Source organism: Cygnus olor, chromosome 29 (assembly GCF_009769625.2).
Source record: "Cygnus olor isolate bCygOlo1 chromosome 29, bCygOlo1.pri.v2, whole genome shotgun sequence".
Classification (NCBI taxonomy): Eukaryota; Metazoa; Chordata; class Aves; order Anseriformes; family Anatidae; genus Cygnus; species Cygnus olor.
In genome coordinates, this window is record NC_049197.1 from 1532821 (window position 1) to 1559480 (window position 26660).

General features: G+C 58.4%; 2 protein-coding genes across 9 annotated transcripts in view; both read left to right on the forward strand.

Moving 5' to 3' along the window:
* Nucleotides 1–3924: 3924 nt before the first annotated feature.
* Nucleotides 3925–6910, forward strand: ATP5MC2 (ATP synthase membrane subunit c locus 2). The gene is made up of 5 exons (XM_040539394.1): nt 3925–3993; nt 5682–5781; nt 6095–6160; nt 6384–6544; nt 6646–6910. Exons 2-5 carry the CDS (start codon nt 5746–5748, stop codon nt 6758–6760), a joined length of 378 nt encoding a protein of 125 aa, XP_040395328.1. The 5' UTR covers nt 3925–3993; nt 5682–5745; the 3' UTR covers nt 6761–6910.
* Nucleotides 6911–8081: 1171 nt separating this feature from the next.
* Nucleotides 8082–26660, forward strand: part of ATF7 (activating transcription factor 7) — a 49224-nt gene continuing 30645 nt past the window's right edge. Inside the window, exons 1-6 of one of the 8 annotated variants that reach the window (XR_005814969.1) lie at nt 9259–9392; nt 10184–10275; nt 11418–11528; nt 12431–12539; nt 15838–16034; nt 18505–19380. The gene's annotated coding sequence lies outside the window, so the exon portion shown is untranslated. The other 7 variants (XM_040539400.1, XM_040539399.1, XM_040539397.1 and 4 more) reach the window with 7 other exon arrangements.

Consider the following 26660-nt stretch of genomic DNA (forward strand, 5'->3'; position numbering starts at 1 on the left):
GAGACCGAACCCTTCATTCGCCAACACCAACCCCTCCCAGACAGCAGCACCATCACCAGCACAGCCCCATACCTGCCGCCAGAGAATCCCCACGTGGGGGCCGGGGCACGGGCTGCACCAGCCCGGGCTCTCATCCCCTTCCTGACAACCCTTTTTTTGGGGTGGGGTGGGGATAAAACAAGCCCCGAGCCCCCGATAAATTGCTGTCCTCCGCCCGCGGCGCGTCCCGCGGCCCCGGCGTGCCGGCCGGAACAGACGAGATCCATAATCCTGCCGCGCTGTCGGAGTAAATCTCGCGGCTCTCCCAGCGTCGCCGAGACCCCAATAAATATCTCCATTCCTGCTGTCCTGGAGGGAAGATCTGATCAGCTTTTAAATGTCAAACGTAAAGTAAAGTTTGTCATAAAAAAGCCTGTAAAAAATAAATAAATAAATAAATAAAATAAAGCTGCTGTGGCCGGCCGGGAGCTGGAGCAGCTCGGGAAGGGGCCGGGGGGGGGTGGTTTGGGGTCCCACTGGAGCCCCATCGCACCCCAAAAGCCCCCCCTGAGCCCACACCCACGATCTGGGGACGGGGCCGGGCGTTGCATCAGGTCACCCCAAATCCCCGGGGTTACGTCGGGCTTTGCCCCCATCCTTTCACCAGCATCACTGGTGGGGGGGGTGGGGGCAGGAAAAAAAAACCCGATCCCGTTCCCGAGACCCCCCCATCCTGTTATTATTTTTTTTTTTTCCTCCTGGCTCGCCAGCCACCGATCCCCGTCCGTTTTAATGCCTCGCATGACGCCATCCCATTTGGGCTCTCCTGAATCACGTCGTTCCAGGGACTAATTAAGCAAGGAGCCGCCGCGGGGCACAGATTTATGGGGCCGTATTTCCGGCCCGGGGTGGGGGGTGGGGGGCGCGGTGGCATCAGGCGGCCGCGAGCGTGTCCGACCCCCCCGGGGGGCCCGGTGCCACCCCTGGGTGGGGGTTGGGGGGGGAGTGGGGGCAGATTTGGGGTGGTGTGAAGGTGGGGGGGGGGGGATCGGAGGGAGAGGGAGTGGGGAGCACCCAAGGGTGCTGCTGTGCTTGGAGATGTGGGGCTCTGGGGGGTCACCCGCTGCCCGGTGTCAACCCCCTGCCGGTGTCACCCCCCCCGCCCAAGTGTCACCCCCTGTCCAGAACTGGGTCCGGTGTCGGCATCGCTGGACCCGCCACTGCCCTCTGCCCTCCCGTGGCAAAACCACAGCCGGCCCCGGGGGTCCCCCCCCCCACCCACCCCCCGCCCCCCCAGTGCCCCGGCCCCGGGATCCAGCTGTGCCCAGACGTGGCATCGATTCCCTGGGATCCAGCTGTGCATGCTGGTGCCACCGGTCCACAGGATCCAGCTGTGCCCAGGGATCCCAGCTGTGCCCAGATGTGGCAGCGATCGCTGGGATCCAGCTGTGCCCTGATGCGACATCGATCCCCGGGATCCAGCTGTGTCCAGATGTGGCAGCGATCGCTGGGATCCAGCCGTGCCCTGACGTTGACAGCGATCCCCGGGATCCAGCTGCGCACAGCTTTGGCAGCGATCCCCAGGATCCAGCTGTGCCCAGATGTGGCGGTGATCTCTGGGGTCCAGCTGTGCACGCCGGTGCCATCGATCCCCGGGATCCAGCTGTGCCCAGATGTGGCCGCTCCCCCCGCCCGACCCCCCCCCCCGGGGTCCAGCTGCAGCAGAGCCTCGCTGCGTCCCCCACCCTCTGCGTCCGCCTGTCCGTCCCCGTGTCCCCCCACCCTCTGCGTCCGTCTGTCCGTCCCCGTGTCCCCCCCCGTCCCCGTGTCCCTCTGTCCCCCTGTCCCTGCACCCCCCTGCCCACCTGCCCACCCCCGCCCGTCTGTCCATCCCCAGCCCTGCGGGCTGCGACCCCCTCCAGCCCCCCCGCACGTGTCCGTCTGTCCGTCCACCCATCGGGGTGCAGGGGCCTGGGGGGGGGGGGGGGGGGAGGTGGGGGGGAACCCGCGCGGCCCCGTGTCCCCGTCCCCACCCCGGTGCCTCATTAGGATGCAGCAGCGGCTGCGACTGCGCCAGAGCTGGGACAGGGCCAGGGACCTGGGGGGGGGGGGGGGGGGGGGAGGACGGGACACCTGAGCACCCCCCCCAAACCCTCCCCCCGATTTTGCAAAGCTGCCTCAGTTTCCCCACCCGCCCCCACCTCCCCCATCGCCCCCCTTTTCCCCAAAACCGCCCCAAAATGGGGTTCGGGGGGGGGGGGGGGGGGGGGACACACAGTGGCAGCCGCTGTCACACTGCGGTGGCTGTGCCGAGCCCGCTGTTAATCGCAAGGTCAAAGCCATTCCGGGGACATTAAAGCGGTGGCGGGGGGGGGGCGGGCCGGCCCCCCCGGGTGGGGGGGGGGGAGCACAGAACATTGAGCTTTAATTTAAGCCGTTAAGGTCAGCGGCAGCAAATGGAGCCGGGGTTTAAATCAGGGAATAAAGGGGAAAAAAAAAAAAAGGGGGGGAAATTTTAAAAAGAATGGGGAGGAAAAGGGTGGGAGGAAAAATGGGGGTTGGGGGAAAAACTGGGGGAATTGGGTTGGTCGGGGGCTGGTGCTCGCCCGGTGACGGGGGGATGGATGGATGGATGGGCTCCTTCCAGCCCGGCTCCTCGCTATTGATTTTCCTTTAATGAAAGTTAATTATAACAATGATTTAATTAATAGTGGCGCGCTCGGGCTTTACGGCTTCCCGCATTAGGGCTGCCCATAAATCCCCCCGACAGCCCCGGGCGGCCCCGCTCAGCACCGGGGGGAACCGGCACCCCCCCCCCCCCGCCCCCAGCACACCCGGGGGGGCCCAGCCTGCGGGGACACCGCCCCCCCCGGCCCCTGGGGTGACACAGCCCCGGCGCCCCGCACACAGCCCCGTGCACACGCGTGTGCAACCCACACGCTCCGAAGGACCCGCAGCAATGCAGCCCTCTGCTTTGTGTGCACACACGTGGGCACATGTGCAAACACGTGCATGAAAATGTGCACGCACACACATGTGCATGCACATTCAAATATGTGCAAGCATGTGCACATGTGCATGCAGTGCAAACATGCACACATGCTTGCAAACACATGCACACACGCAAAACCGTGAACACACACGTGCACATGCATGCAAATACGTACACACGTACATGCACATGTGAGCACACCAGTACACAGGTGCCAACACATGCACACACGTGCACATGCATGCACACAGGTGCACATATGTACACAGCTGTATGTGCATGCAAACATGCACGCTTAGAGGTACACACATGCAAAAACGCACGCACGTGCAAACACATACGCACACATACAAGCAACTATGTGCAAATATGTACACAGGTGGGTGTACATGCAAATGTGCACACATGCAACACACACACACGTGCAAACATTTGCACACGTACAAATCCGTGCGCATAAAAGCTTGCACACACACGCAAACCCATGTGCACACACGTACACGTGTGCACGTGCTTGCAAAACATTTGCAAACACACACACACGTGCATGCATTTGCACACAGCATGCGCACGCCCCTCCCCCACATGCACACGTGTGCACACCCATGCAAAAATGTGCAAATACACACACACGCGTGCAAACACGCGTGCAAATGTGCACACCCCCGTGCGCGCCCCCTCCCCCATGCACGCCCCCCCCGGCGCGCTTCCCTCCCCTTGGCCGCCAGGGGCGCCGAGCACGCCCCGCCCCTCCCCTCTTGACCACGCCCCCCGATTTGACCACACCGCCTTTTGGCCACGCCCATCTCTCTTGACCACACCCCTTTGGCCACGCCCCCCCGCGCCCCCCGCGCAGCCGCCGCCTCCTCCTCTCCCGCAGGGGGCGCTGTGGCGCCGTTCTGGAGGGGGGACGCTCTATGGCGCGGCACCGCCTCCCTCTCTATGGTACTTCCGGGCCGCGCTTCCGGCCGCGCCTGCGCAGTCGGCGGCCCCCGTGACCCTGCCCGCCGCCGGTGAGCCAGGTGAGGGGGCCCGGGGGGGGCGGAACGGGGGGGGGGCACCGGGAGGGGGGGAGGGGCGGGGGGGGGGGTGCCCGTCACGGGGCTGGGGGTGGGGGCTCCGGAGAGGTTTGGGGGGAGTTTGGGGGCGAACCCCTGGCGGTTTGGGGGTCACCTCCCCCTCACAGCGCGTTTTGGGGTGAATCCCTGGGCTTTGGGGTCACCTCCCCCTCCCACTGCGTTTTGGGGTGAATCCCGGCAGTTTAGGGTCACCTCCCCTTCAAACTGCGTTTTGGGGTGCCCCCCCCTTCGTTATAGGGTGACCTGCCCCTCACACTGCATTTTGGGGTGAATCCCTGCATTTTGGGGGATCCTCCCCCTCACACCGCATTTTAGGGTGACCCCCCCCCCCTTCAGTCTAGGGCGTCCTTCCCCTCACGCTACATTTTAGGGCGAATCCCTGCCTTTTAGGGTATCTTTCCCCACGCTACGTTTTGGGGCGAATCCCTGCATTTTGGGGTGACCTCCCCCTCACACTGCGTTTCGGGGTGACCTCACGCTGCATCTTGGGTGGTTCCCCATCCTCACCGCATTTTGGGGCGCCCTTCCCCTTACTTTGGCGGTTTGGGGCGGCCTCAAACTGCATTGGGGTGAGCCCCCCCCCCCCCCCCCCATTCTCACTGCATTTAGGGTGACCCCCCCCCACTGCATTTTGGGGTGACCCCCCCCCCACTGCATTTAGGGTGACCCCCCCCACACTGCATTTGGGGTGACCCCCCCCCCACTGCATTTGGGGGTGACCCCCCCCCACTGCATTTAGGGTGACCCCCCCCCCACTGCATTTTGGGGTGACCCCCCCCCACTGCATTTAGGGTGACCCCCCCCACACTGCATTTTGGGGTGACCCCCCCCCACTGCATTTAGGGTGACCCCCCCCCACTGCATTTTGGGGTGACCCCCCCCCACTGCATTTAGGGTGACCCCCCATTCTCACTGCATTTAGGGTGACCCCCCCCACTGCATTTTGGGGTGACCCCCCCCCACTGCATTTAGGGTGACCCCCCCCACTACATTTTGGGGTGACCCCCCCCCACTGCATTTTGGGGTGACCCCCCCCCCACTGCATTTAGGGTGACCCCCCCTTCACGCTGCATTTTGGGGTGACCCCCCCCCACTGCATTTTGGGGTGACCCCCCCACTGCATTTAGGGTGACCCCCCCTTCACACTGCATTTAGGGTGAGACCCCCCCCACTGCATTTTGGGGTGACCCCCCCCCCACTGCATTTAGGGTGACCCCCCCTTCACGCTGCATTTAGGGTGACCCCCCCCCCGCTGCATTTTGGGGTGACCCCCCCCTCATGCTGCATTTTGGGGTGACTTCCCCCCCCCCACTACATTTTGGGGTGACCCCCCCCCCCTTCACGCTGCATTTTGGGACCCCCTCCCTTCCCCCCCCATGCCCCTTTCCAGGCCCAGGTCGTGCCCCCCCTGCCCCCCCCCCCACCCCCCCCATCCCCCCTCGCCCCCCCCGTCCGCTCCTGTCCCCCCCCGTCCCCTTCTGCCCCCCCCCCCAACTTTCCCCATCCCCCCTTGACCCCCCCCGTCCCCCCCCTCCCCGTGACCCCCCCGGCCCTGCCCCCCGGGTGCCAGCCGCGTGTCCCAGCCCCCCTCTGTGCCCCCCCTTGTCCCCCGCTGTCCGCCCCCCCCCCAGGACCCCCCCCAGTGCTCCGGAGGCCGCTCCCCCGCCGCGCCCCCCCCCCCCCCCGGCCCCCGCCATGTTCGGCGCCACGGGGGTCGCCGCGCCCGCGCTGGTGTGGGGGGTCGGGGGGGGGGGCTGGGGGGGGGCTTTGGGGGGTGGGGGGGCTCTGGGGGGGTGTGGGGGGGGACATTTGGGGACGGCTTTTTGCCGTTTTAGGGCCACCCCGAAGGCGACGGGAGGCGGGGAGGGCGCAGCTTGGGGGGGGGGGGGGGGTTTAAAGGTGGTTTCGTGCCCCCGATCCCGAGCGGGTTTTGGGGTGGAAGCCGGGGGGGGTGGGGGGACACGGGGGGGCTGTCTCCCAGGGGGGGCTGCGTGTGTCCCGTCCCCCCCCCCCCCCACAATGTGACCCTGGCCGTGCCTTGCAGGTGAGGAGGGTCCCGCGGGTGCTGTGCCAGCCCCTCTCCGCCTCGCTGCTGAGCACCCCCGAGGAGGTAACGGGGTGAGGGGGGGTGGGGGGGGGCTCCGCGCTGACCCCAAAAACGGGCGCGTGGAAGGGGCTCGGCCCCACAACCCCCCCCGCCGGGAGGCTGCGAGGAGCTCGCGGGGGGGGGGGGAAACTGAGGCGCGAGGGGATGGGACGAGGCTGTGTGTGTGTCCCCCCCCCCCCACCGTGTGTCCCTGTGTCGTCGTCCCCCCCCCCCCCCCCCCCCCCAGGCGCGGCCGAGCCTCTGTAGGGCCGTGGCCACGACCGCCGCCCGCCGCGACATCGACACCGCCGCCAAGTTCATCGGGGCCGGCGCCGCCACCGTGGGGGTGGCCGGTTCCGGGGCCGGCATCGGCACCGTCTTCGGCAGCCTCATCATCGGCTACGCCAGGTCAGGAAGGGGACGGGTTTTTTTTTTTTTTTGGGGGGGGGGGACGACGACGACGACTTTTTTGGGGCCGGGGGGGCTGAGCGCGGCCCCCGTCCCTGCAGGAACCCGTCCCTGAAGCAGCAGCTCTTCTCCTACGCCATCCTGGGCTTCGCCCTCTCCGAGGCCATGGGGCTCTTCTGCCTCATGGTGGCCTTCCTCATCCTCTTCGCCATGTGACGGGCGGCGCCGGGGACGCCGGCGGGGACGGCGGGGACGCCGGGGACGGTGGCAGCGCTGTCCCCAGCCGGGGATGAGCTGGGGGGGGGGGGGGGGGGAGCAGGGGGTGCCCCGCTCTGCCCCCCCCCAGGAATAAACACGGTTGGATAACGGGGCCGGTGTCCGCGTGCCTCCTCGGCGGCCCCGCGCCTCGTCACCTCCCCCCGCGGTGGCACCGGGACGCGGCGGGGCCACCTCCCGGGGTGGCCTCCGAGGGGACGTCGGCGAACCCCCCCCCCCCCCCTCCCGGGGACGTCGCGGCCCCGCTGCCGCCGCCCTGGGGGCGCCGCGGGGTGGGGGGGTTGGGGGGTGGGGGGGGCGGCGCGGGGGCACCCACGGGGGGACGGGGACGGGGGCGTGGCCCCGGGGGCGCCCCGCGGCCGCCCGCACCCAGTGTACGTGGCTGGGGGCTCTGTGGTGACGTCCCCCGTGTCGCGATACCCCCTGTGTCGCAACGGTCTCCGCGTCGTGACGTCCTCCGTGTCACGACGTCCCCCGTGTCGTGACAGCCTCCGTGTTGCGATGGCCTCTGTGGCACGTTGGCCTCTGTGGCACGATGGCCTCTGTGTCATGACGGTCTCCCTGTCGTGATGTCCCTCATGTCGTGATGTCCGCCATGTCGCGACAGCCTCTGTGCCACGATGGTCTCCATCTCTTGATGTCCCCTGTGTCACGATGTCCCCCGTGGTGCAATGGCCTCCGTGTCACGATGGCCCCCGTATCGCAACGGCCTCCATGTCACGACATCCCTCATGTCCCGACAGCCTCCAGATGGCTTCCGTGTCCCGACAGCCTCCGTGCCACGAGGGTCTCTGTGTTGCAGTGTCCCCCATGTTGTGACAGCCTCTGTGTCATGACAGCCTCCATGTCACAAGGGTCTCCATGTCGTGACAGCCTCTTTGTTGTGATGTCCTGTGTCGCGACAGCCTCCATGTCGTGACAGTCTGTTTCACAGCAGCCTCCGTATCGTGACATCCCCCATGTCACGTCGCTTTCCATGTCGCGACGGCCTCCGTGTCACGACCCCCCCCCTCCTGTCGCGACAACCCCGTTGCCGCCGTCCCCCCAGAGGGAGGGGCCCCTCTCCCGAGGAGAAAGGGGCGTGGCCCGAAGCCCCGCCCACATCCACAGGCTCCTCCCCCTGCCGCCCCGCCCCCGACGCCCCCTTATTGGCCCCCTCGGCGGCGGCGGCGCCTCGCGGCGGGATCTCGCGAGAGCTCGGGGAGGGGCGGGGGGAGGAGGAGGAGGAGGAGGAGGAGGAGGAGGAGGAGGAGGAGGAGGGAGGGGAGGGGGCGGAGGAGGGGAGGGGAGGGGCCGGGGGGGGCCCAGCGCGTCCGCAGCCAGCGCAAGGTCCCGGAGGCGGCGAGCGGCGGCGCGGCCCTCCCGGAGGTACCCGGCGGAGGCCCGGGCCCGGCGGGGGCGGCCCCGGGAGCGGACGGAGCCGGCGGGAGGGGCGGGGGGGGGGCCGGGAAGGGCGGGGGGGGGGCACTGCCCGCCGGCCCCTCCCCCCCCAACTCTCCCCGAGTTCTCCTCAGGCAGCCGCTCCCCGTTCTACTCCCCCCCCCCCCCGTCGTCCTCCTTCCTCCCGCCTCTCCGCTGAGTGGCGGGGCCCGCCGGCCAATAGGCTCGCCGCTCGGCTCGGAGCGGCGGGCGGCGCGGCCAATGGCGGCGGGGAGAGGGCGGGGCGGGGAAGGGGTGGGTCCCGCCCCTTGGGGGCGGGGCTGAAGGGAGGGGCTGCGAGGGGCCCGGGCGGTGCCTGAGGGGGGGAGCCCCCGCGGGGGGGGGGCTCTGGGGGGGGATTTGGGGTACGGGGGGGGGGGTCTGGGGGAGGGGAGGAGGCCTTGAGGGGCGTCCTGGGAATTTGGGGGACGGGGGGGGAGCTGGGATGGGGGAAACAGGGAGGTAATGGGGGGGCTTGAGGGGTATGGGGGGGATTTAGGGGTACGGGGGGGGTTGACTGGGGGGTGAGGGGGGGCTGTGGGGGTGCTGGGGGGCTGCCAGGAGGAGGCCCGGGGGGAGTCCCGAGAATTTGGGGGCTTGGGGGGGGCTCTGGGATGGGGAAACTGAGCCCTAAGGGGGCATTTAGGGGGTTTGGGGAGGGGGTTAGGGGTGCTGGGGGGCTTTAGGGGTACGAGGGGGCTGCCAGGAGGAGGCCCCGGGGACGTCCCAAGAATCTGGGGGCTTGGGGGGGACCTGGGATGGGGAAACTGAGAGCTAAGGGGGGTATTTAGGGGGTTTGGGGGTTATGGGGTATGGGGGGGGGGCTTTAGGGGGGGCTGCCAGGAGGAGAGGAGGCCTTGGGGGGCGTCCGGGGAAAATCTGGGGGACTGGTTGGGGGCTTGGATGGGGAAACTGAGAGCTAAAGGGGGGGGTTAGGGGGTTTGGGGGGGGTTAGGGGTGCTGGGGGGCTTGGCTGTGGGGGAAAGGCCTTGTGGGGTGTCCTGGGAATAGGGAGGGGGCTCAGGGGTTGGGGGGGGGGGCTCAGGGGTTGCCAAAGGTTGGGATGTGAGGGGTTGGGGGTGTTAAGGGGGGGGGGGGGGTCTCTGTATGTGGATCTGGGGGTGCTTTGAGGGGAGGGCGTCTGGCGGTGCAGGTAGGGCCCCGCAGAGGTTTAGGGGAGTTTTAAGGGAATTCGGGTGTGGGGGGGTTGGGGAGTTTGAGGGGGGTCTTTGGATGTGGGGACCCTCAGGCTCTGGGACGTGGGGACCCCAAAGGTCAGTGGAGTCAAGGGAGGGGTCCTGTGGGCCCCCCCCCCCCCCAGGCGCTGGGGGACCCCTGCCCTGCGCCCCCGTCCTTGGGGGTGAGGGCGCCGAGCGGGGAGGCCTGGGCTCGATTTGGGGCTCCCTGGGGGCCGCTGGGGTGGGTCTGGGGGTGTCCGAAGGCCGTGGGCGCTGCTGGGTGGGGGTGACCTGAGGAGCGGGGTGTAGGGGTACGGCTGCGGGGTGCTGGGGGCCCTGGGCCCACCCCACGCCCTCCGGGGGGGCTGAGGGAGCCCCAGGGCACGGAGGAAGATGCGCGAGCAGCAGAAATGAGAAAGCCCGGGCCTGGCACGGCGCCGGGCTCTCCCCGGGGGGGCTTCTTGGGGAGCTCAAAGTTTTCGGAGGGTGTGGAAGGGGCGAGCCTTCGCTCACCGGGTCCCTCTTGGCTTTGCGAGCACGGCTCCGACCTGGTTCCCGATCCCAAAATCGTTGGTGCGGGTTCCCCCCGCTTTAACGGGGGCGGGGGGGGGCTGGGGGGGGGGGGGGGGAAGAGCTTGGCTCGTTCAGGTGCGGGGTGAAACGTTTTGGGGCACCGAAACCTCCTCGCTCTGCACAGCTCCTCCCGCGCCGCCTGGTCCTCGCCGTTATCTTTCCCGGGGAACTTATCGCTCCTTTCCCTGCTCAGGCCCCTTCGAGGGACGTCTCCAGCGCGCGGAGCACAGCAGAAAAGTGTTCCGAGCGGTTCAGCGGCGCCCGGTTTATTTTGCCCCCGCTACGGTAGGGACGTTCTTCGGCCAGCGGCGTCGAGGCACCGAGGGGATCGCCTGGTTCTCTGCGATCTGCTTTAAAAATAGTCGTCGCCGGGACGCGGGCGTTCCTGGAGGGGAATCCAGCGGCGGCTCCGAAGCACGGGCTTTGCTGAAGTTTTTTTTTTTTTCTTTTTTTTTTTTTTTTTGTTAGGTTGGGTTTTTCTTGGGGGAGGCTAAGAATAACTCCGCTCGTTACGCGTGGAGGAGAAGTTTGTGGGAGGTGGGTTCAGCAGGCGGGTTTGGGGAGGCGAGGAGGGTTAAAACAGCCCCGCTCCTCGTTTCGTTAAGGTGTTTGCCTTCTGTGACGCGAGCGGGGCAATTAGCGGTGCCAAGCCTAATGGCTTTGCGGGCTGGAGTGCTCGTTTGCCTTCGGTGCCGCAAACAAACGAACCAAAAAGCGGCGGAGGCGCGAGGTTGGTGCCGATTACCCGCGGCCGTGCGCTCTTTGTCCGAGCGGAGCCTTCTTACCCCTGCTCCTAGCCCTGGGCTGGAAACTGGGACACGGGAGGCTGTTTTGGGACCCGACGGACCTCACCGCTTTGAGAACTTTTATAACGCAGCCGTGAATTTCCTTAATTGTGTGCCAGTCCTCGGGTTATGCCTAATTGCAGCACGCTGAACGCTTCCTCTGCCTCTTGGCACTTGCCTGTCAGCTAACCGTAAAAAATGATCCTGTCCACCTTACTTACCACTCAGCCCGACTCCACGCCCAGTTATTTTAATCTTTCCGCGTAAATCAATCCCTCCAGCTGCTGAACTCTGTTTTCCTGAATGCCTTCCAGTTTGCCAATATCCTGCTACCGAAGAGCTCGGCGGTTTGTACCAGGGGCTCGGGGCGCTGCCTCCACGCGCTCCCTCTCCTCGGAGGATGAAGAAGGAGAAGCTTTCCGCCAACTTTGGGAACAAGTTAAACCTCCCGCTTGCTTTTTGGCTTTCGCTCTAACTTAACTTTCCCTTGCTGAAGGGTATTTCTGACATCTAAGCTGCGTCTTGCTCGCGTTTCTACTTCCTCAAGGTCCCTTCTCTTCCAGTCTTCCCCGGCGTTTCCCACCGTACGCGTGTAGTGCTCTGATTTTTTTTTTTTTTCCCCCCCCTGCGTGATTTATGGAGCTGTCAGGTGAAAGCAAACTTCCTGCTGGGTCCCGCTGTTGGTCGCTCAGCCCGTCCTGGTGCGTCGCAGGCGCCGTTGCTGTCCTTAAGCAGGGGCAGTTCGCGGTCCAGGTGAGCTCGGAAGCGCGTGGCACGACTCCTGCAGCGGTGGTGATGGCGTAGACGTGCGGTGTAGGAGCTGGCAAAAATAAAAGGACTCCAGGAATCTTAACTTCTCGTTAACGTCTTCGCTCACGCCTCTTCTGAAACCCCTGGGACGCCGCCTGGCGGAGGAGAACGATCTCAGGACGGCTGGAAGAGGGCTTGTGGCTGTGGCGTGGGGCGGGCAGGAGGTTTCCTTGGCCTGTTTTAAAAAGATGGGGAGCTCTGAGAGCAGCTGGACGTTGTGGGGATGGAAGCGAGTCCCTCTTCCAGCCTCCTTGAGCCGGTGAGGTCCACCAGCACCACGCGACGAGGTGGCCGGGAGCAGCTGGAGCTCTTCCAGGGCGTGCAGCAGCGGGCGGGCCAACTGGGACCATCCTAGCCCAGCGCCTGTTGCTGCCTCTTCGTGGTGAAAACGCTTTTGAAACGGCTGAAGTGAAGTGTGCTGGGCTCCTGGCAGGCCTCGCCGTGCGCGGTGGTTTTTGCAGCGTGCGTTAGCGGAGGATCTCTGGGTTGGATTTTGGCTTGGATTCGTTTGCTGCTGCATCACATGTGATGCTTTATTGCGTTCTGGTTGGTTTTATTTATCCTTCTGACTTTCTTGGGCCTCTTCTCATTTATTTATTTATTTTTTTTGACGTTCTCGCACCTAGAAATGAGGCCAGATTTTCCAAGCTGCTCCTCCTCCAAGTGTTCAGCACCCGAGCACAACGCTCGCGCTTCGCGAGGGCTTTCCAGCGCTGGTAGAAAATGCTTTTTTTGTAACAAACCTGCAGGATCAGGGACCTGTTGCTTCCTGTAAATTCTTTTTTTTCTTTTTTTTTCCCCCTCCCTGTGTTAAAATAATCCCGTTTCTTGTTTTTGGCTTCAAGGAACTCGTAACACAATGGGCGAAAGCTGACGAGCGGAGGCTGAGCAGAGATGTGAATGGGGACTGGGTTCCCCTAGGGAGCCAGCAAGCGGCAGCTCTGTGGTGTGGAGGTGTGTAGGAAGCTGCACGTAGGGAAGGAAACAAAAGCACGTTTGTAGCCTCTCTTCCTTTTGAGTACAGCGCTCATCACGATGCTCACGCCTCGCACCGGGAGATTTCTCACGTCTCTTTGTCCGCCCGACAAATCCCCCCCGTCGTGTCCCGTTGGAAGCCTGCAGCGAGTCGCCGTCTCTTCGTCCCGCTCCTCCGCTTCTCTTCGTGGCTTTGCCCAGCCCTAAAAGGCTGGCGTTTACCCGTGCACGGCCCCGGGAGCCGCGGGGGCTGGAGACGATGATGCTGCGTGGGCTTGAGCGAGCTGCGGGACGGGGCTGTGGTGTCCTGGCTGCGTCTCCGGGTGCTGGTGTCCCCATGGGGCGGTGTCCCCGAGCTCTGACGTTCCTCTGGTCCCCGTTCTCCCTCTTCGGGGCTGATACTTGCCGTGCGTTTTGCTTTGGGTGGTTTAGGACTCTGGTGTAATTGGGTCTCTGAAGTTCAGCCTCATCCTCCAAAGAGGTTCCTTGCTCGCTTTGCGCCTCCTTGGCGCAAAAGAAACCCCGGCGGGTTTCTTCTAACACAAAAACCCGCCGGGCCGCGGCCTTTTTGTAGCACATGCTGCTTTTTAAGGCGTGCCAAAGTTCGACGTTTGTTTTCGAAACGTGGTGAATTCGGTGCCTCGAACGGCTCCGAGGCGGTGTGGTTTCCCCAGGGCTACGCCGGGTTTCAACGCAGGCTGATCGCGTGGTGGGACGAGCTTTTGGGGTTGCTCCTCTTCCCTCTGAGCCCTCTGCACGCTTGGCCGGGGTGGTGGTGAGAGGCCGAGCCAGCGGGGGGGGATTTTCCTGGCCCCTCTTTGCTCTTCTGAACCCGAACACGAGCAGGGGACGAGCACAGGGCTGAGCTCCAGGGCGCCAGCAGCCGCATGTTGAACTTTTTTGCCGCGGCGATCCGGCCCGCGGCCAGCCTGCCGCAGCCCGAATGCCGCGCAGTTTCCCAGCCTCGTGGGCCAGAAAAACTCAGCGGTGCCGGCCGTGGCGAGCTGGGTGGTGAGCAGACAAAGCCGAGCTGCCGGCTGCGGGCTGTGAAATCCCTCTGAACGCCCACCGCAGGGATTTCTCCGTGCGCGCTCTGCGGGGCTGGCGTCTGAGCTCTCTTTGTGATGCGACCGAGCAAACCCTAAAGGAGAAGCTGTCCGAAGGCGTTTTTTCCCCTTTCTCCCGAAAAAGGGATGCTCCGGCTCCTTTGGTATGAAATGCTCATGTTTTAGTTCAGGTGAAGCTGCAGGGTTCACCGCTTCCCTTCCTTTTGGGGACGCGCAGCCACGCTTGCAGTGCTGCTGCTGGCAGAGCTCTTACGCTGCTTGCTTTTTATTTTTTTTCCCCCTTTTTTCTTTTGCTTCTTGGAGACGTTTTCAGCCCTGGCTGGCAGAGACCTCGCTCCGAATACCGTTGTTACTATTAAAAATAATATTTAAAAAAAAAAAAAAAGTCTTTCATAAACTTCAGTGCATTAAGGACTTGGCTGGAGGTGGACTTGGCAGTGCTAGGGAATAAGCAATACCCAGCGGAGTGTATTTATACCTGGGTAACCAGACTGGGCTCTCTTACACCCTTTAACCGTTTCCAAAGTGAGTAAACCTGACACAGAGCAGAGCATGGCTCTCGGTTTTTCTGCCAAATACTTCTGCTGGTGCTGAGTCTGCTGAAACGCAGGGAACAAACGCTCCGATCGCCGAGCAGATGATGCTTGCAATTATTTCAAATAGGCAGCTTTTAAAATAGACTCGTTTCCAGCGGTGCCACTGATCGTGGCCCCGGCCAAAGGTGCTGGAAGTCCTTTACAAGCTTTGAAAGCGAGGTTGCGCTGCTGCTGAGTGGAGGGAGATTGCGATCGTGTTGCCGATTAATCTGCTTGTTAACGAAAGGTAAAGTTTTCCTCCACCGTAAGCTGTTGTTGCAGTGGGATCTGAAGGTCGGCTCGGCCGTTCTTTCCCTGCTCCTTTGGGTTTTCAGCGGTGGTAAAACAGACGCGGCCGGGGAGCAGAGGGGGACGAGACCCAAAGGTGACGGCAGCCGGGCGCCAGGTCTGCAGGATTCGGCCCGCGGGTCCCTAAAATGAGAAAGCAGGGGCTTTACTGAGCGTCCCGCCACACGGTGCGGATTTGTTCTGTGAAAATGGGGCTGAGGAAGCTCCTGTGCACACGGAGGGGGTTTGGGAGCCTGCGTACGGCGGGGTGCTCCCGTGCAGCGTGCCGGGGTTTGTAGGAGGGTGAGCGTGGCTCATCCTCCAGGTCTCTGCTCCAACGGAGCCGTTGCAAGGCCAACGTGGTGCAGCGTGGTTTTGGGTAATCCTGAGCGTGCTGGCAGCATTTTCTGAGCGCGCGTGTCTGCTGGCGGAGGTGGGGGGAACCTTCACCGACGCTCGCTCTTCTTCACGTGGGTGTTTTTTCATCTTTTTACCCTCCGCTGCCTTCCCTTTGCCTTTGGGAAGCTCCCTGTGACACACGGCGTGGCAGTTTGTACCATCAGCGTTTAGGGCTCTGTATCCTTCATCCGTGTGAGGTTTCACATCTTGAGTTATGTAAACTCTAGATGGGAAATCGCTGCTTTGTTCGCCACCAAAACGCCATCACTCCTCGGGCAGAATGCAGCTCCAGCTAAACAACTCACAGTAACGTACCAAATTCCTAGACGTGGCTTACATTTGGAATATTTCTTGCTCCCCTCTGATTCTCGGGCTCGCGTATCAAATAATGACGCCGTAAAACGTGTGTGCCTTTGAATGCTAAATAAATAAAAATGCCCGCGTGCGGTATGAATAATAACAGGTGGGACAAAATATTTTTACTTTATGACCCAGCACGCACGCAAGCGCTTCGTGCCTTTCTCTCCCCTATCCCTTGGATGCTATTCCAGTTATTTTAATTCATGGGCAAGCGTTTTATCCATAGGTAGTCGCTTACATAAGAGGCTCTCCTGTTCTCAGCTCCGTGCAGCCTTGACTTTGATCTCTTTAAAACCATTCGCACACAATTGCAGGGAGAATTTGTTCAAGTTTGACTCGGGCTCTCAAGTCCCATTTTCGACAGTTTTTTTTTTCTCACTTTCGTTGAAACGCGGGCTCTTAAGCGGATAAATAATTTCAGGAAATGGGACTTCAGTTTCTAGGTCACTTAGGCATTTCCTCGATAAAACAACGTGCTCTCCAAGGCTTGTCATGGCTTTCTTGTAATTATCCCTGCTCAGTAAGAAACAGTGGCTCTCTTAGGTTTTTCTCCCGTTCTTAAACTTGAATTATTTCTCTCTCCTGCAGTAGATCTCTTGCAATATGTTGTCCCTGCTGTGAAGACGTGTGTAGCTGGAGATGTATCGCCGCTAATGAAGGAGCACGAGGCGACCCGAGATCCCGAGGCTGCCCGTGTGCTTTTTAGAGCTCCTGCTTCCCCTGTGTGATGGTGCCACGAACCTGAGCCTGCTGGAGGCGATGCCAAAACCCTTCCCTGCCTGGTGGTCAGTTCAGAGCGTCTCTCTGCAGGCCGCGAGGGTTCCCTTGGTTGTGTGAAGGGGGGGCAATTTTGGTTGCTGGAGATTGTGGGGAGGGTTTGCGCCGCGTCACGTTGGCTTAGCTCCGGATACGAGCGTGCCCTCGCCTGTCATCGCTCTGGGTTCACGCTCAGGTGGTTGTCACCTTGCTCCCTGGGACACACGTACCTCTGGTAGGGACTTGGAGGAGCTCCTCTGGTGCTGGAGGAGGTCCCGGAGCAACCAGGGGATGAGGAACTCGCGCCTCGGTGCTTCTCAGTGGCGAGGCTGCCTGGTGAGCTGGCTAGATGCTGAGCAAATGCAGCGCCTAGGTGCTGCCAGACAGTCCTGCTGTGCTTGCTGCTGGGCTCTTGCAGCTTGGTCTCCCTCTTGTCTTAGCGTGAGAACCTTAGGGATGTTCTGCAGAGTCCTCCTTTTCTCCAGAAACTGGAAGGGGAAGCGCGGTTCTGGCGGATGAGTAATTGGGTTGTGATGTAGAGGTAGAGGTGGTCTTTCTCCATCGTCTTGCCTGGGGAAGTTGCTGACTTGCTGCTTTACGTTGGGTTTTGTCTTGTGTTCATCAAAGGCTTCTAGACCCTTTGGCCAGATGCCTTATCGTGTTTGAAATCTGTTGCTTGGCACCTAACTAGAGAAACCTTGCTGCTGGTAAAGCAAGTTGTGCCAAGCTGCGGCTGCTTTGGCAGCGCCTGGCCAGGGTGAGCTACGGTGGGTGTCTGAGGAGGAGCAGCTGCTTATCCCGCAGGAATCTTCCTGCGAAAGGAGGAGCAGGAGGGTGCGAGCTGGCAGCCAGGTGAAGTCACATCTCAAAAAACCCACGCCGAGGAGCGCTCGGGAGCTCCCTGCACCCCGGGGTGCCCCAGCCTGGCATTAGCAGGAGGTCCTCCCGGAGAGGATTCGAGCTTCTGGTTCTTGGTCGTGCCTTTCAGCAGCTCAGGGCTGCTGTAGAAAAAAAAACCCCGGGGTCCTTCCCCGAGCGCTGCTGGGGATGTGCAGGCTTCTCCGACACCTCGTGCCCAAGGCAGAGGCCGGGCCAGATCTGATCTGGAGGCCAGCCAGCGCCAGGAGGCTCTTGGACATCGAGGCTCCTTTTATTTTATCCTGCCAGACCCCAACGTGGAGGCAACGCTACCGAAGGAGGCTTCTTGTTATGGTAACTGGGAACTCGTTGCTGTTTATAAGAGTTTTAAACAGCGCAAGTTGGGAGGACTGGTGGAAGCTGGGCTGGGAAAAAAAGGCGTTGTGGCCGGCTGGAGCTCCCAGCGAGGGGGTTTGTTGATCTAACCGCGGGGAAAAGCTTTTCTAGTCTCAGCTAGGTCACCTGTGGCTGATGCGCTGGGCTGGGGCCTGCGTTAATCCTTTTGCTGGAGTTTGTTTTGGGTCTGACAGTGCCTCCCTGTCCCATCGCCTGCGTGTCAGGAGGAGGACCCCTCTGGTTCGTGGCTCTTGCTTCATGTGAGGTTTGACCCCTTCCCAAAAGCACGTGGAAATACCCTTGTTTGCAGCCGGGCTGTTAATTCATTCCTCGTTGTGCTGATAGCTGCTCTTTAAGTGGTTTGGGGCCAAACTTCACGGCTGGTAGGAAAGGTCGTGCTTCTGATAACGATGCTCGCAGGAGCGGTGTGGCTCCTGCAGGCAAGGCTCCTGCAGGCAAGAACCGAGGATGTAGGCAGTGCGTCTTGGATCTTACCGCCTCGACAGCCTCCCTGTTATTGGGGGATACTCTCGTGGTCAGGGGATCCTCTGCAAGCACTGCTGAGCGCCCGGAAAGGCACGGTCAGAAGGGCCGTGGTTGGACTTCGCTTTCACCCTGCGTGTAGGTTACCTCCTAATGACTTGTTAAATACCGCGTGTCTGCTGGAGATTTACCTCCCGCGAGTTCCTTGCCAACGTTCCAGTTTATACAGTTGGATTTGCTTTATCAGGCTTAGGAAGTATCAGGGTGTTATGCCTCCGAAGCAGATCTTACAGCATCGGCTCTTGGCGTTCTTTCCCAGATGACAATTTTAAGCTTGCTCGTAGCTGCTTGGTTACAAAGCAGACGTTCTCACTCCTTCCCTCGCACCCCAGAATAACTCTGGAGTCAAAGCCGAGGGCTCGCAGCAGCCTGCAAGCTCTCACTCAGCTTGCTGGGGGCCTCCTCCCTGCGAAACCGAAAAGCTCTCGGAATGTCTCTGGGTGTAGAGCAGGCGGTGACAGAGAGACAAACGGAGATCTGGGCACCCAAGGGTGTGGAACGAGCTGGTTTTCTAAATCCCTGCAGGCACCTAATTTAGTTGGAGAGTCAGCAGCCGCTCCCCAGTAGAGATTAGGGGCCAAGCTGACTTTGGAAAGGACCTGAAGGCAGGTTGGGCACCTAACCTGCCTCCCTCGTAGGGCTGACACCGCAGCGTGGAAATCTAAGAGTGAAATGCTGCTTTTTTTTCCCCCTTTTTTAAAGGAAGAGCTTGACCTCTTCACCTCATTGCACCTTATGGTGGATTGTGGCGCTGTGCATCATCCCAGTGGTGTTGGGCGTTCATCCAGGGTCGTGTGGGGAATGCCAACACCGAACCCCAGCCGAGTGCAGTGGGAAGGATCGGACCCGCTCCGTGCGTTTTCTGGGTGCTGCTGCCTCTGTGACCCTGCTGATCCCAACCTAGCCCAGCGTCCCGAATATTCATTCTGATGGTCAGGAAACTCGAGGCAGAGAGCTGTTAATGACTGCACTTAGACAAATAATAAAGAGCCTTTCCTGGAACAGTCTCAAAGCAACATGTTTCCTTCCTTGCATTTTAGTGGGAAATCTCTTACTATTTTTGAAAGCTTGGGGCAGTGCCTTGCACTTCCTTCTCTTTTGGATAGCGGAGCAGAAATGGCCATCTTGCTCCGACTTTCTTTCCCTCGTACTTATCCAAAAGCAGTTTGGTTTTTGATTGCTGTGAACCTTCCCCCTTCCAGTTCCAGCTCCCAGCGGCAATTACGGATTCTGCGCTGAGCCTGCCTGCGATCTCGTGTATTCCTCTGTAGGAAGATGTATGCTGCAGCACAGATTCTGTGCAGCCATCTATAATAATCTAGTTTATTGTGGTTTTATCTCTTCTTCCCAGTAGCAGTGTACTGCCTGTCCTTGGGGCTTGGGCTAGTGTCTTGAGCCCCATTTGTGTTTGAATAGGCTTGTTTGTATCGTGGCTCTGGTTGTTAATGCTCTTGGCGTAGCTCCCAGGTCTCAGCAAAGTTACCCAAATTGATCTGGGATGGCCTTGTGACTCATTAGTCTGTGAGAATTAATCCCATGTAGCTCAGTCTCGTAAAAAAAAGTTAACTCCTAGCTCTGTTTTACCTCTCACGTTAAGCTGGCGTGCCAGAAGCAGGACGGCGAGGAGCACGGTGACGTGATGGAGCAGAAGGCAGAAGGCAGGTTTTGCTGGCCCTCCGAGCACTGGTACCCGGGTCGTGCCTCGTGGTGATCCCAGCTGACAAAGCCTTCTGTGAGAAGCCTTTCCTCTTTTTTTTGGTAAACGTAGGGATTATTATAAGAGCACTGTTTCAGATTCAGCGCTGCTGTTGCTCCTGCTGTCGGCTAAGTGCTGTTACTTTCTTACAAAAGCTGCAGCCTGCTCTGGGTCCTCCACCCTTCTTGAAAACTCTTTGCCCTATTTAACAGCCTGGGACGATGGCAAACAGGTTTTCTGTGCTGCCTGTCGGTGGAAAGACACCTTACCTTTAGCTGCACCTCTGCTCAGGCTTGTTCGTGCACGTCCGTGATGAGTTTTAGGTCTGACTGTGAAGGGTGCTTTTTGATTTGGGAGAGCCAAACAGTTAGAACCTGTGCCAGGCTGCACTGCACTGTTTGGGCACCCTCTTTTTGCTTGCAAACAGACAAATTCCCGAGCCCTGGAGTCCTGGTGAGAGCCTTCCTGGGGTGCCGAGTGCCACCGTGGTGCCAGCAGCGCTCCCAATGCCGAGGCACCGGCACAGTTCCCCTGCCTGGTTTGTCTGATTTTTTTTCCTCGCCCCCCTCCCACCATATCTATAACTCTTGGCAGGCTTTTAAAACTGAGGCCGAAATTCCCTAAACTGTGCTGAAATTCCCTAAACTGCCCCTTCTCTCAGCGCGGCACTCGAGCAATCGTTCATTCTTTAGGAGGCTGCAAGTCTGAGGGGTACGAGAGCACGGTGGGGGACCAAAGCCTTTTACTGGAGGCTGAAGATAACTGTGGATAAACTCCTGCACGGCTGGAACGTGGAGCGAGGGATGCTCCATGGTACCTGGGCGCGCGTTCATCTGCTGGAAGCTAAGAGCCCTTTTGTTTCTGCACTGCACCTTTCCCTGACGGTCTTCTCGTGACTTACGAGCAGTTCTCTAGGTGCCTCTTGATGTCCCTGTCTGCAGCAGTTTTCCTTCCAACGCGTTTTGCTGCTCGTTCTTCACTTCCTAGGCAAGTAAGTGGTAGCAGAGGGAGGCTTGTGGCAGCAGAGCACGCCGTTTGCTTTTGTTTTCTGTTCCACTTTCAGCCTATTTTTAGGAGGTAGCTCTGCAGCTCTTCTGGTTTTGTTTCATAGCTGGTGCAACCTCTAGCTTTAATTTTGTGGTCACATTAATGTAAAGTTTATCCTTATGATTTATGGGAATAAACCATAAATGTGCTTGTGCTGGTATACGAGGAAGCGCGTTCCTGCTGGAGCAGGGAGCTGTGCTGCGGGGCTGTGTTGGCAAATCCAAAGCAGAACAATTTTTGCAGACACCCGAGCATTCTCTGGGATTTGAAGTATTTCAGCTTGTCTTGCAAGACACAGATGTAAAAGAGTGTTGGGCACAAGCATTCCTGCAATAACAATAGTCACATGCAAGTACAACAATAGGGCCTTATTTTTAGAGCATTTTTCATTCTATCTCTATCCCCCAACATTCAGCAGTAAGTGGCCGGGGAGTTTCTTCCATCTTCAGATTTAAGGACGAGTTTTGTGGTTTTTTTTTGATGGGGGGGGTTGAGGTGATCCAGAAAAAACGTTTTCTGGGTGGTGGGAGCTGGGGGGGTGCCAGTGTTGGGTGCAGGAGGTGCTGTCTGTAGGGGAAGCTGGACGTGGGAGGGGAAATAGGACCAGCAGCATTTTGGGGGGCTGTCACCTCTCTTTGTGGTTGAGGTTGCTCGTGACTGTTGCAGACCAGAGGAGGCATGACTCAGAGCTCCAGATCTTGGCTCGAGACTGCTTTCAGACCTCAAGTACTTGTCGGTGATTCAGCTGGAACAGGTCCGTGGAAGCTTTACGAACAAGAAACCGCGCCGCTCCTACCTGCGTCCTGACACAGGTTAGGGCCCCGAGGAACACGGGATGTTTGTAGGGACGTGTGCTTGTGAAAGCCTGGCTGCAGGAAACATCAAAGGAGGCGAAGAGCCCGACTCGAGCCATTTCTGTGGCATCAGGCTTGTGCTGCCAACCAAAACCGGGACTTGTCCCATGGCTACAGGCACAGCTCAGAAACCCTGATCCTCTCTGCAGCTAGGTTAGTGCACGTGGAAGGATGCAGAGCATGGATGAAGGGCCACACGAATGCCCAACGTGAGCTTGAAAACCTGCATCCTGCTTTTTGCCTTTTTCCCTAAACTGCTTCCAAATGGAAGTTTTTTAAAATGGCTTCCACGAGGTGCCAACATGCATCCTGGGGGAAATCCTTTTCAGGAAGGCTGGTCTTTCATTGCTGTTGTTGATGCATGTAGTACATCTAATTCCTTTTAAGGGACTTAAAATATTACCCCTAGGTGTCTGTCTAGACTAGGATAACGGGCTTAGTTTTTTTCTTAATGGGCTAGTTAACGTGCTTTGGGACTACTTGGGTTTATGGACTGATATACCAGGGGGAAAGCAGCATATGGGCTGACTTTAATATCTGTAGGAAGAATTAAACTTTAAAAAAAAGTGGAAATTTTCATTACTGAGGTAAGCAAAACTAGCTTCTCCCCAGACCAGTGGCCCAGTCAAGTTCCTCGTGAACAGGGGACCCGGTGGGCAGTTCAGGCGTTGAGATGGGCAGGAAGGAGAGGTTCCAGCAAGTACCAAGAGCCCATTTAGGTGTGTAAAATGTGTGTTTTAAAATACTCAGTGTCATCCTTTCTGTATATGAACACAGGCATCGTTTTTAACCTCTTAGGAACTTCCCACCTTGATCGTGGTTCGTTGCTGAATTCAAAAATCCCACCTTTTGTTAGTGCTTACTGGGATTTACAAGTAAATATATAGTAAATGTAGAGTAAATATATACATGGTAAATGTAGTAATCTCCACTTACTGATGCTCTTAGCCAGGGAGGTGGTATGGGACTGGGATGACGGCGTGTGCGTGTGGATGTTGGTGGGCAGCAGGGGTGATGGAGAAATTCAGTGGGAAAAGGACAATTTTCCTGTTTACAGGAAAAACTTGCGTGCAAGAGCAGGGGGGCCTGTGCTGGGGAACGAGCCACCTGCTGAAGTGATGTGCAGGTGGAGGTCCTGAGCTGGGCCATCTTCCTGCTTCCCATCCCAGCACCTCCTCTCGTTATTCGGCAGAGCCACAGGGAAGGATAACAGCAAAGCAACCTCAAAAGCAGCCGTTTGAAAAGCCCGTGGAGCTTTACGTCCCCAGAATGGTGGGGGTCATGGTCGTGTGTCTCCGAATTACAGCATGCTTTGGCAGCACAGAACTGGCAAAGGTTTCTCCGTCTGCAGCCTCTGGTGCTGAGGGCAAAACTCTTCACTCCCACCTGTCTGCCTTCCCTTCGCAGGGGCTTGCCTAGAGTAGGGATCCTCACGGGTAGCCTGGATTACAGCTGAGCCTGTCCACAGCAGACACTGGAACCAGGTTAGTTAAAACACAGCTTTGAATACGTTTCATCTGCAGTACGTGTTCTGAAACGCTGAGGCTTTTTTCTGCTGGGTTTAAGCTTTAAGAGGACAAAACGCTTCCAAAGTGGTAAGTAGCTTCCTCTTCAGTGCAGCTAAATCAAAGCCTGTAGGGTTCCTAAAGGCCATTATAGGGGTGAGTTGCTGTCTTTGTCTTAGCTGAGAGCCTTCTTGTGCCCGGGTTCAGCCCATGATAGATTTGTCACTTAGGAGCCTCAACGGTTCTGAAGGGATTTTGTACGGTTTGAGTTCTGTAGGTGCTAATTTGATATTTTGATTTGTTTGAGGGTTTTCTTTTTTAATTCTCTCGACTCTTCGTGAGGGAATTCTCCCTGCGAGTTTCAGGTGGGTCTGCTGACGGAATTATTTATGAAGCAATCTGCAGCAGGCTTGGCGTGCTGCACACAAAAGTGTGTGGTGGCTGCATCACCGCGTTCACACTCTTGACTCAGATTTTCCAAAACCTCAAAATAAAGTAGATCATCTCCTATTCTTTCTTCATCAGACCAATAATCATCTCCAAAACAATGTCTCCTAGTTCTTCAGAACTTAGTGGAAGCCCTCTGCTATCAGTAAGGCCTCAGGCTGTCCAAAATGCTCTCGTGTTAATGGACATTTAAAGCACGCTGCCTCACAGCGCGTACGACAAAATGCTTAGCTTTATTACGCATCATCTGTGACTTGATTACTTTTGCTTTTACAAACGCATGCAGTCCCTCCCAGCGAAGGATCTGAATTAACAAAAGGCTCTGTGGGCGAGTGCCTTGTGGAACCACAGCTTTAAACATCTTCACGCCCTGCAAACGCAGTTCGTGCAGCAGTTGAGTAAACGGAGCCTGCGTGGCCGGGTGTTTAACCTCCCGAGGCTTCGTTTTCTCAGGCCGCGGAGCACTTGGAAGTGGGGTGCCCAAGATCATAGCACGAGGCAGTGGTAGAGCTGAGAACAGGACAAGGGCCGTGCCTCACTTCGTGCAGAAGAGCCCCTCGTCTCTCGGGCGCTATCGCAGCACGCGCCTCCTGTGTCACCTTGGTGTCAGCCCTGGCGTGCACCGAGCCACTTCACGTAATACTCCTCATTTATCTCCCTGCCAGAAGTAGGAAGAGGCGATGTCCCCGACAAACAGAGAACAAGATTAACTTCAGGAAAAAGTCGTCATTGCTCTGTCAGTGCTGACACCCTTGGATAAACGGTGCTGGAGAAGTGGTGGAGTTGTGGCTGTTCTGGCTGCACTTGGCCCCTTTGCAAACATCGTCTACAGTTGCTCTGGTGAGGGATTACAAGTTGGTGAGGGACTACAAATTGGTGAGGGATTACAAGTTGCAACTGCAGGTGGGAATGAGGTCTGCTGTAGGGCAGGTGCAGCCCTGGAAGCGAAGCTCGTGTTTGTTCTGTTTTTCTGCCTGCTGTGCGTGCTGCAGAGGAGTTGCTCCCCTTGAGAGCGCTGCTCTGTACCAGCTACTCTTCAGAAAATTTGTGCTCTTAAACACCCTGTGCAAAATCCAAGGGGTGCTCGATTACCAGCATGACACACGCTCGAGACTGCTGTGAAGTGTGGCTTTGGGTTTACTTCTTTCTTGCAGACAGCCTGTAGGTTATTTGCATGCAAATACAGCGTGAGTTAGTAATGCCAGAGAGAGAAAAACACATACGGGCTCATGGAGCACAGTCGTCTTTGCTAGAAAGTGTCTTTTTAGTCTTCCATGAGACGGCAGCTGCTTGTCAGGTCTGTGCTGACAGAACTTTGAAGCACGCTTCAGTAATCTGTCTGCATTTCTTTGCTTCCCCTTGCTGTTTCCAACATGCTAAAAATCATCAAAACAGTGAAATACTGTCCTGCGGCTGCAGGAAGAGGGATGAGAATGTGTTCCCAGTATCCAATCATCTGCTTATTCTGCCTGTTCTTAAGAAAAGAATTTATTGAAGCAATTTATCCTGACTAAATGTGATATAAATCTGAGCACATGTATGTACATACCAGTCATATTCTGTAGTGAACGAGCAGCTAAATCTTTCTGTAAAGAATGAGTGAATCCTCTTGACACTTTGCAAGATCAAGTAAACTGAGGGTTTTGCCGCGTGTTAGTCCCCAATTTTTTTTAATAGAGCTGCTTGTTATGCTATCAGAAGGAACTGGCAGGCAGCCTGAAACGCCGCTGGGTTTTTGTTTTGTTTTCCTGCCTCTGTTTCGCTTAGGGTTATCAAAACCCCGAGAGTGACAGCTGATCCATTTCTTTAACTTCTCAAACAGCTTTTATCTGCATCAGAAGCATGAACTTCGGGGTCTGCCTACCTCGTGTTTTTCTTACTGGTGAAGGCAGCAAGCTGCTTAAGTGACAGCGGTAAGGACGGATCCCTGACCTGTGTTAATTAAAACAGCACAGCATTGGCTGCCCTGCGAAATACAGCAGTCTCCCTCCGCGATAATTATGCTACGTGTTGAACAATAAGCTTTGTTTGTTGATGAAACAAATCCATCCCCAACCTCATCCCACACGCCGGAGCTTAAACATTCGAGGGCGATTTAAAGTCTTCCAGCACCAGGCTGCCTCTGACAGCAAGGGGCATTGCAACTCTCCTTGAAAGCTCGGTGACTTCGCTGCTGTCTCGGTGCCACGGCTCTCGCCTTGGCGCATCATCATCGCTGACGGTTGCAGACTGCGGTGTGGACTAGCAGAGGAACTGAGGTTTTGGGGGTTTTTTGGGGAGCAGGCTCTAAGCATGACGGCATAGCCTCCCCTTTCAGACCTCCTCGCTGGCATACCTGGCCGCGAGGACTCCAGGAGGAGCTCTCAGGCTCTCGTGTTGCCAGCTCTCAGGATGCTCCCTGCTATTTACACCCCCGGAGTGCAGCTCAAACACTAACCTGGGAGCCCCCACGAGTGCAAACTTGTGCCTCTTGCTTCGGAGGCAGGAAGCAACTCGTCGAAGCCTGCACGTGTCATTGACTAAATGCAGATTAAGAAGGCTGGAAGTGATGCCTCTTGCTTCTGCCTCCAGCACGATGGACAACGCTGCCTGCAGCTCCCAGGAGCCTTGGCTGTGCCGAGTGCTGCGGGACACATCCTTGTCCCTTATGGGCGAGGAAGACAGGCACAAAGCAAGACTGGCTGTTGGGAGGGGAAAAACAAGATCCAGGTTGCCCAAAAGAGCAGTTGTTGGACCTTTAGTTGGTCTGTATCCCTGTACAGGAGTCTTACCACCTGCCGTGCTACACAGACAGTAAAATAACTAGTAGTCTTTGAGCGGATGTGTCCTTTGTGTTTGATCTGATTTCTGTTATTTTCTTACAGAAAAAGTATTAATTGGGTTACCTTTTGCTAGGACTCTGTAGTAAAGGCTCCAGCCCTGTCTCTTGACTCCAGCTTGCAGCTTTCTGCGCAGCTCACTGAAGGTTTAGATGCAATCCTTCTGGACCTCAAGCGCTGGTGATAAAACATGTTTCAGGAGTTTTCTGCCTCCGTTCTTTCCAGCGTCAGGGAGTTGATCTGAGCAGTGGTTCGGTGTTACAGGAACATTTAATGTCTCCGTCTCTCCTTGGTAGAGGCTGCTTTTGAGTGTAGAAAGTCCTCAGCTCCCTGGGCTTCTCTGTGCCTTTGGAGCAGGCGGTGGCAGCTGCTGGGTTACCTCCGGTAGGACGCAGCAGGTGCACTGAAGCGATTCCGCTTGGAAGAGATGCAGTCAGTTGTGGAAGGATGCAGGTGAGGTCCCTGCTTGTTTAGCATCAGAAGCAACGGT